A 9,684-nucleotide genomic window follows, 5' to 3' on the forward strand; every position below is an offset into this window, starting at 1 on the left:
CGGCGCGGTGTGGGTCTCTTAACCGAACCGCTGTTTGGTATGTGTTTATGCCTGCACTTCTTAGCTCATCGGAAGATCATTTTATTGTAGCAAGCTGGGCAGAGCGAAGGATTTCTATCCCCGCCTTCATGGAAAAAAGCTTTCAGTGGATGATGCTCATTTAGGAAGACCGGCCGGGACGTGAGCTTGTGCTGAACCCAACGAGTCTGAATACCGAACCTTTTATGTTTTCTTGGGCTCCAATGGATAGGTGATGAGCGGACTGAAAACCACATGGCATGACATTTTATGTGCTGCACCGTTTGTTTTGTTCTTATCAGAGGAATCCTTATTGCACACTTTGACATTTGAGAAGACAAAAAGTCTTAAAAGTGAACATATGTGCAGTCAATATTTTGACAATAAGAATATGATTTTGATCTAACTTTTATTTTAAATCTTGCTTGTTTTTTCTTCACACGTGAGTTACCGTAATCCAAACAATGCAGGTTGTTCTAGCGTCAGTGATTTTGCTCTACTTCCATGACTTTGTCGGCGCTGAGCCCAAATCCAAGTGCCCAGCGCGGTGCGACGTGAGCGGGTGCCCGAGCCCGAGCTGTCCCGGCGGCTACGTGCCCGACCGGTGCCACTGCTGCCTCGTCTGCGCCCGGGCAGAAGGGGAACCGTGTGGCCGCAAAGACGACCTGCCCTGCGGCGACGGCCTCGAGTGCAGGCATCCTGCGGGAAAGCGACTCTCTAAAGGCGTGTGCCAGTGCAAGTACAGCAGTAAAATCTGCGGTAGTGATGGAAACACTTACGGCAATATCTGTCAGCTGAGGGCTGTCAGTCGAAAGTCGCTGCAGCAGGGTCTGCCAGGCGTAACCAATGTACACAAAGGACCGTGTGAAAACAATCAAGGTAAGTTAGTTGTTTATCAAACTTCAGAGGTATAAGAGACCAGAAACTAGGTGTCTAAATTAGCCTCAGAGTAGTTTAGTAGTGTCGTGCCAAAATGTGTTTAAAGTATTTTGATTTATAGATTGACTTTGAGTGATGACGGATACGTTGCGTCTCCGCTCAGTCTGGCTTCGTAAGGACCTCACAGCCTCTCAAGGAAACATCATGACCTACATCTTTATCCTCTCTCCACCCACCCACACACACACACACACACACACACACACACACACACACACACACACACACACACACACACACACACACACACACTAGAAACTAATAAAACTACAAGCAGTAAATAAACATCTTAATATATCACCACGAGTGTATTTACTGTGTCTAGCTGTTAGTCATTAACCCATAATTTTGTTGACCCCACCCATCCGTCTGAAACACGTCCACATGGTGCGACCCCAGAAATAATAGATCTCCGAGGAGTCCTACAACAGCAGAACTCTGACATTAACCTTGACACACAGGTGGCAGCTGGAGATTCATCATTTGAGGAGGCAGTTAAGAGACAGAGGTGTATTGTAGTCTCCAGACCAGACGTGAATTCCCCCTGTGCCTCTGAGTGGAAGTTAGACCCCTTTGTGTCTGATCTCAGGCCAGTTTCCCACCAAAACCTTCACTTATCTTGTGACTAACCATTGCAGTGCTTTCAGGTCAACAGCAAAAGGCAGTTGTGGGCAGAAAGGAAGTGGAAGGCATTAGCAGGATTTATTGCCACGGTCTGTCACTCTGAATCTAAACAATGATCTAGAAGCATCTTATCTACAGCTTTCATATAGTACTGAAAAGCCTTACAGGGGCTGAAGGAACCTCATGTACTCTATACTTATATGTGTATTATTTGATACATATTAGGATATGAAATGAAAAAGAAACTGTTTCTATATCAGTGTTTTTACTTGTAGCTTTGCTACAACTCTGGCATGGTGAACATCAGCCAAGCTAAAGAGTAGAAAAGAGCATGCAGTGTGTCTATGCATCATGCTTAGAAAGTCTCATAGTTTGCAAAGTTTCATCAGACACAATATACTGTACATTTAATATGTCATCAGCGTTAAGCTTTTTACCACTAGTGAATCAAATAACACATCAGCAGAGCATCTTTCCACCATGGTGGCCAGCTGTGTGCCATCAGCTGGTCCACTGATATCTTGTCCGCCCTCCAAACCAGTCCGGAAAGTGGAGAGTCTGCCGGGACAATTTGTAAAGTTTGTGGAATATTTGGACTTCTACAAATAGCTAGCATTTGGCTGACAGGGCGAGGGTTTGGGGTCTTTTTTTCCTTTTTCAGTCTGTAATAGAGTTACCTCAAAGAGGATACACATTGCATTTGGAATGGAAGGCTGACCAACTTGGCAACCAGTTAACCCTGCAGTTTCCTCCAGGTCTTTATGTCTAAGGGATATGCCATCCTGCATTGTGCATCTTGTACTTTCTGAGTAATAATTAACTGTGATTTACTTGACAGCTTTTAATGAATGACCCTTTATTTATCCTTGGCCAGAGTGCGTGGACTCCATTTTCGAATGTGATATTTTTCTGTAAAGTAGGCGGCATTTTTAAATAATCATTTTGACTGGGCAATGTTAAACTTTACAAATCTTAAAAGCTCCAACAGTAAAGTAAAAGCTCTCTGGGTGATGTTACGAGTACGTGGTATTATGTGACTGTAAACTTGTTCTATAAATAGTTTACTGCTGGATATATTGCTTCGGACCACAATAATAGTTCTGAGGTTTTCTGGATGTATAGACAGGGTGTGTTTTAAAGTCTGTGAGGTTAAATGTGACTGCATGTATGTCTCTGCATGTGAGTGAGAGAGAGAGGAAGAAAGAGAGAAAAAGAGAGGGAGAGAGGGGAGAGAGAGACACGATGGCTATCTGGTCACAGGAAAAGAGTCATTTTAGGGAAAAAAACATCCAGCTGTGTGCAGAAAATAACATGGCCTAATTACCATATGTTTACACACCCTGGAGACACATACACACACAGAATAGAACTGAAAACCACCTGCTGGTTCTAGATGCAATTACAGACAAGTAGTTCCTGTTTTTGAAAAACACTTGGCCACAAATTTACCTGTTATTCCTGCAATGAAATGAGCTGAGCCCCTCAGTTTATACATCGTAAATGTTTTTAATAGCTGATTTTCTATTAACAAAATAATTAAAGCAAACACATTGGGTGCTGTAAAAAAATCAGGAAAGCAGTCTGCAGTAATTGATGATTTTAGACTAGTATTTCAACAAGCAAGAAAAACAGCTAAACTGGTCTCAGTTCAGCAGTGATAGGCCTCACAATAAAACCTAAACTTAAACTTGACTTGGACACAGAACAAGCTTAATAACATGAAGAATTCTTCCTGCCAGTATAGGTCCCACACACCCCAACAGCCCCAGGTACAAATTCAACTTCATTGCTGATGTAGTAGAGAAGATTGCTCCAGCAGTGGTTCACATTGAGCTCTTTCTAAGGTAAGACCTTAATTTGATTCATAAACTAGATTTATTCTGAACCAGTTGACTGAGATTAAGGAACAAATATCATAAATTACCTTTATGATACATACAGTATGTTCAGCCTGAGAGCAAACAATCAGAAAAAAGAGTGAAAGCCTAAATGGTTTCCAAAATGGCCTCCAATGAACATTGTATTTCTGGACTGAGAAACGTATGTGTGGAACCAAACAACTGGATCAAACATGACTAGCCTGATCCAGACAAAATCAGTTTGGCCAACCTTCTGTGCAAACCTTCAGACAATCATATTCCAAAAACAACAGGCTTTTATTTCTTGAATGATGATTCGTTTTAATCAGATATCAAGCTTAAGGGTATTTGTACAGTCAAACAGTTAAGCTTCCCAACAGCTGTGCTTAAGTGCTGCAGTTGTGGGATTCTGGGATATGTCATGGCTGTTCCCCACTTTGGATTGGTGGATGTCTGGCAGACATGTTCCATTAACCAAAAACTGAGTCATCGGTCTCAGATGCTGAGTAACTGTCTCTCTCCATTAATCATTAAAATTAAGGGTTTACCAGTTAGTCACTGAATCTGGACTACAGCGTATACATGCATCTTTATATTTTATATTTCCTTAGTGTGTTTTTGAAATGAGCTCCTAGCTCCTTGCTTCAGTCAATCTGCAATTTTGCATGCTGTGCCCACCCCTTTGCACAATTAACACCAGACATTGTTACACTAACATAGCTGAGTTACACACATTGCTGGCCTTTGACCCCTAGCCACCCCTTGTTTGGCCGGACTGTACCACTGTCGAGCGGATCAGGGTTTGTAATATTGGACACCGGGCTGATCGTGACCAACGCCCATGTAGTGTCCAGCACCACACCTGTTTCGGGCCACCAGCAGCTCAAAGTGCAGATGCATGATGGAAACTTGTACGAAGCTACCATCAAAGACATTGACAAGAAGTCCGACATTGCCACGATCAAAATCAACCCACAGGTGAATGCAAGACACACGCGTGGTTATTAACTGAGAGAGCAAGAGAGCAAATTAAAAAAAAAACAGACTGTATGGCATACGTAAGGGAGATACGCTCAGTAATAACTAATCGCATTGTGTTTGAACACATTCTTCACACTCTGCTCTTCTGCCTTTGCATCTGTTCAGAAAAAAATGCCAGTCCTACAACTGGGTCACTCGGCCGACCTGCGGCCCGGTGAGTTCGTGGTGGCCATCGGCAGTCCGTTCGCACTGCAGAACACCGTGACGACCGGCATCGTGAGTACAGCACAAAGAGACGGCAAGGAGCTAGGGCTCCGTGACTCAGACATGGACTACATCCAGACCGACGCCATCATCAACGTGAGACACTCAGCACTGGTCTTTACAAAATAAAGCTGCAATGATTTATAGATCATCAAATTTATAGACACAAGTGTCTTCTTTTTTTTTCAGTATGGCAATTCTGGTGGTCCACTTGTCAACTTAGTAAGTATTTAATAGGATATAAAATCTCATCAAATTAGAAATAGTTTTTCATACCATTAAGACAAATTTTCAATTGCTATAATTGAAAAATAATACTTTAGTGATAGATATTTTAACATGTGGTGTGTTAGTAGACTATCCTCAAGAGTATGATGTACGTTGAAAAAACGTTTTGCTATTATTCCACCTTTTGTGCTGGTGTGTATGTGTGATTTTAGGATGGAGAGGTGATTGGAATCAATACCCTGAAAGTAGCTGCAGGGATCTCCTTTGCCATCCCCTCAGACAGGATAACACGCTTTCTCAACGACTCCATGGGGAGACAAAGCAAAGGTGCAGTAATGTGCCTCTGAGAAACATTTTCAATGTTTTATGTGGAAGACCATGGATGCTTGTTGCTTGGTAGTAGCATGGTCGTTCCTGCTATGAACTATTATATTTGTTTCCTATATTGTTTCAGAAGTAAGATCTGTCAAGAAGCGTTTCATTGGAATTCGTATGCTCACTATTACTGAAACGTAAGTTGATCTTAGAACAGCAGTCTGTGGATTTAACTGTGTACTTATAATGTAATAATTCAATGCCGGGTATTTTGCTTGTGTTTAACACCTACAGCCGTCACTTTGGTCCTGATAGTTCAACAATTATAATCTAATTTGAACTTGCAAATGTGCCAATTCTAGGTTGTTGGTTTTTTTTATTATAATAACTTGGTCCCTCAGTCTATTGTCTCATTATTGTGCTACGCTGTATTGGCCAGTACCTTCAAAGATATACATCCACGATCTGTGTGCACAGCCTGGGTGCAGTTCTGTAGTCTGATGCTACTGTGGCCATATCTGTGTTTCTGTAACCTGATGGTACTGTGGCCATATCTGTGTTTCTGTAACCTGATGGTACTGTGGCCATATCTGTGTTCCTGTAGTCTGATGCAGGGTACCCGCGGGTCCTTAAAAAGTCTTAAAATGTCTTAAATTTAGTTTTCCATATTCAAGGCCTAAAAATGTCTTAAAATGTCTGGAATTTTATGAGGGGAGGCATTAAATTATTATAAGTGTGTGTTGTTCAGTTGTTCTGGCGCGATGTGAACTTTGCCGAATCTAGCGCTAATGCAGAAAATAACCGCTCCAGAGTCCTAGTGCTAGATTCCTAGTGTTGGAGTATACGGCCTCAACAACGTCAACAATTTTCGTTCGCCAACCCCCTGATGGTACTGTGGTCATATCTGTGTTCCTGTAGTCTGATGGTACTGTGGCCATATCTGTGTTCCTGTAGTTTGATGGTACTGTGGCCATATCTGTGTTCCTGTAGTTTGATGGTACCGTGGCCATATCTGTGTTCCTGTAGTCTGATGGTACTGTGGCCATATGTGTTCCTGTAGTTTGATGGTACTGTGGCCATATCTGTGTTCCTGTAGTTTGATGGTACTGTGGCCATATCTGTGTTCCTGTAGTCTGATGGTACTGTGGCCATATCTGTGTTCCTGTAGTTTGATGGTACTGTGGCCATATCTGTGTTCCTGTAGTTTGATGGTACTGTGGCCATATCTGTGTTCCTGTAGTCTGATGGTACTGTGGCCATATCTGTGTTCCTGTAGTCTGATGGTACTGTGGGCATATCGCTGTGTGTTCTCTAGCCTTGTGGAGGAGCTGAAGGAGCAGAACCCGGACTTCCCTGACGTCCACAGTGGGATTTATGTCCATGAGGTGGTTCCTGACTCTCCTGCTCAAAAGTAAGATCCCAAATCACATGGGCAGTTCAACCAGTGCAGGACTGCAGTAACTGACACTCACTCATACATCCTCAGAAATTAACATTTAAGTGATTCTAGACAATCTGTGTTCAGATGCACCTTCGTTGATGTGAAGTCTTAACAGCACCCAATAGCACCACACACAAAGTTGCTCATCATAAAAAACTGAATGTTTTCACACTACAAACATTTGTGTGTTTAGCCATGTTTAATATTCCAGCAAAAATGACAAGCAACAGGCCTCCATGGGATAATGCAGCTAGGTATAATCACAATATGGCGATTGTAGAATTCCATAAATTGCCCTAATTCTCCGGTACCAGTCTGATACAGTCTGCTCCATTTAAGAGGAGACGGTTGCGTTAACATCTCTCCATACTGTGAATGCCAGAGGAGGCATAAAGGATGGAGACATCATTGTGAAGCTGAATGGCCAGCCGCTAACGAGCACCAGCGACCTGAAGGAGGCGCTAACGGAGGACACCGCCCTGCTGCTGGAGGTGCGTCGTGGCAACGATGACCTGCTCTTCAACATCGAGCCCGATGTCATCATGCAGTGATGGGGGGAGAGAGGGAAACACTGCTCAGCTTTTAGTCTGAGAATGCAGGGACATTCTAATGGCCAAAGCCTTAGAAAGACAGGCTTGATCTATCGGCTTACCATGAAACACTATGGAACCCGTCGAGAACAAATGTGTTTGTGGACATTATGTGTATTATAGAAGACAACAGGCCATTTTATGATAAAAAATTGTTTGGACATGGATATGAAAAAAATCGAAACACTTGTTATTTAGATTGTTGTGAATATGGGAAGTTCTGTAAAGTACTGTATTGCTTTTTAATGACAATGCTAGTGATGTGGAAAAGCAGCTAAACCAGAAGCCAGAGAGGGCGATAGAAAGAGAAAGCATGTCGTCAAGACATACTTGTGTTAGCAATGTGTATAAAGACATGACACTGTGGCCTATTTTCAGTCTGTATTACCATGACCAAAACAACAGGGAAATGAAGAAAATGAATGTTCAGAAATATCATGCTGTATAAATTGTGACTGACACATCATATTGCTGTTTATACTTGGTTTGACCCTTTTATACCTTCTTTTATAGTAGGTGTCAGCACGTGTGTGTAGTCAGAATGTTTACAGTCACATCTGCTGGCTCATCTCAATAAAGGCAATCTGTTGCTCAGTATGTTGGAGCCTTTTACTTGCTAAGAAAATGCACACAAAATGAGGATCTGTCCGTTTTCCCTTCAGCTTCTCCCTCTCCATACATTACATTGAAACATCTCCACACCAGACACAAGTAAACCCTGTGAAAACCACACGAAAATCTTAGTAATGCATTTGTCTATCGATAACATATAAAATACTTGTTCCAACATACTTTAGGGATATAGCTATCCCAGGGATGCTAGATTTCAAAAGGGGTGGACAATGTAGCTATAGAACTTCAAACAATACACATTAGAGTAACGTCTGATGAGAAATTTAAGATGCTTATAAGGCACTACGTTTTTATCATTTACTTTTTTATTCCCATCGGCTCCTATGATTCAAGATGAGCCATTTTGAGGATTTTTTAAATATTCTGTGATCTCATGAAATTAACATTTAAAATATGATCCATGACAGAAAAACAGATACATTGGGTTCTAAAAAGATACTGAAGTTTGTTGTAGTATTTTCCTGCATTACAAAATTAATGGAAAAGGATTCACGGCAGAATTCAAAAACTCTATCTTCAAAACCGGTCACAGGATCTTTTCCAAACTAGGAATGCCAAAAGAAAGTGCCTACATTAAGCTACTAATCCTACAAGGCCATTTGACTTAATACTACTCTACAAGTCAGATCGTTTGTGTGTGGAACCTACAATTTGTGTATTTTTTGTAATGATGGGGTTTGAGAGTAGTTCTAAAAGTAAAGACGTGGTCTTGTTTCGGAATGAGACCCTATGGGTTGTGATTATTATTATTATTAGTATTTAGCATTTTTAGCAGGCGTTAGCACTGATTACACTGCATAAATGAATAGCTATGTAAACTCATTCATACTACTAACAGAAAATTTCTGAGCTGAATCTTGGAGCACTGATCGAGCCAAAGCTAGAAAAGATTGAAACCACATGCAACCAGAGAGGAACTCAGCATCTTACTCTTCAAAGACAGCGAAGAACAGTAATAACATATATGATAAACGCATTTTGGCCTGCTAAGGTTTCCAGACATCGGGACCTACAGTAAACACACTGTTGGACATGTACTGTCTAAAGAAATCAAATGTGCCTAGCTCAACTCTTTCTGACTTCAAGAAGATAATTGCTCGGAGGAAAATAGGTCACACTCCAAAAAGCTGCTAATTAAAAATGGAGGTCTAATAAGTCATGTGAACTGAACAAAATTCCAAATGATCTGAAGAGATCACCGTGAACTTTAACTAAGCTGGACATAGCACGGTATAATGAATCATACCATTAACAAATATACAAATGGCTGGCATTATTATGATTAATTACAGTAAAAATATAGGTCTTCCAAAATTTGTCAAATACAAGTCTGCATGTGTGGCTCTGTATCTATGTAGGGAGGAGTGTTGATTCAGGAAGAGAACTCTGCCTAAAACAAAAACACAGACTTGGCAGTGAAGGTCATGCTGTTGTCCAAAGTCATCTCCAGAGTCCTCACACAACTGTGTGGAATGTAGACACACGCTCACGCACGCGCACGCACACAGAGGATGGGATCTGCCACAGGTCAATGGAAGAAGAAATGGGGGAAAATGGGTGGATTTAGACAAGACCTAAAAAAAAGACTTGTTTTGGTGCTGACAGAGGAAATGCCAAGGGTGAGCGTTCAGAACACTAGCCCATAGATAGACACATAGATGCGTTAAAAGAATATTAAATAAAAGCAGATCAGGAGGACGGTAAAACTGTCCAACTTCAGCCTCAGCACATCTGCTGCGTTGGGACTGCACCACCTGTCTCTAAACGCCTCCAACAGAACTACACCATGAAA

At 41.7% G+C, this 9,684-nt stretch overlaps 1 protein-coding gene across 1 annotated transcript; it reads left to right on the forward strand.

The window, feature by feature from the left end:
• The first annotated feature begins 463 nt into the window (after nt 1-463).
• On the forward strand, nt 464-7,856 carry htra3b (HtrA serine peptidase 3b). The gene is made up of 9 exons (XM_076972510.1): nt 464-897; nt 3,326-3,425; nt 4,196-4,418; nt 4,587-4,781; nt 4,875-4,907; nt 5,126-5,240; nt 5,368-5,425; nt 6,544-6,639; nt 7,052-7,856. Exons 1-9 carry the CDS (start codon nt 483-485, stop codon nt 7,218-7,220), a joined length of 1,404 nt encoding a protein of 467 aa, XP_076828625.1. The 5' UTR covers nt 464-482; the 3' UTR covers nt 7,221-7,856.
• The last annotated feature ends 1,828 nt before the right edge of the window (nt 7,857-9,684 follow it).

Source organism: Brachyhypopomus gauderio, chromosome 14, assembly GCF_052324685.1.
Source record: "Brachyhypopomus gauderio isolate BG-103 chromosome 14, BGAUD_0.2, whole genome shotgun sequence".
Lineage (NCBI taxonomy): Eukaryota > Metazoa > Chordata > Actinopteri > Gymnotiformes > Hypopomidae > Brachyhypopomus > Brachyhypopomus gauderio.

Excerpts from the sequence above, each read along its gene's own strand:
- htra3b (XM_076972510.1), top strand. The coding sequence starts at position 483 with ATGCAGGTTGTTCTAGCGTCAGTGATTTTGCTCTACTTCCATGACTTT. Across the intron at positions 4,419-4,586 it reads CGATCAAAATCAACCCACAG|AAAAAAATGCCAGTCCTACA; the intron begins GTGAATGCAAGA and ends GCATCTGTTCAG. Across the intron at positions 5,241-5,367 it reads CATGGGGAGACAAAGCAAAG|AAGTAAGATCTGTCAAGAAG; the intron begins GTGCAGTAATGT and ends ATATTGTTTCAG.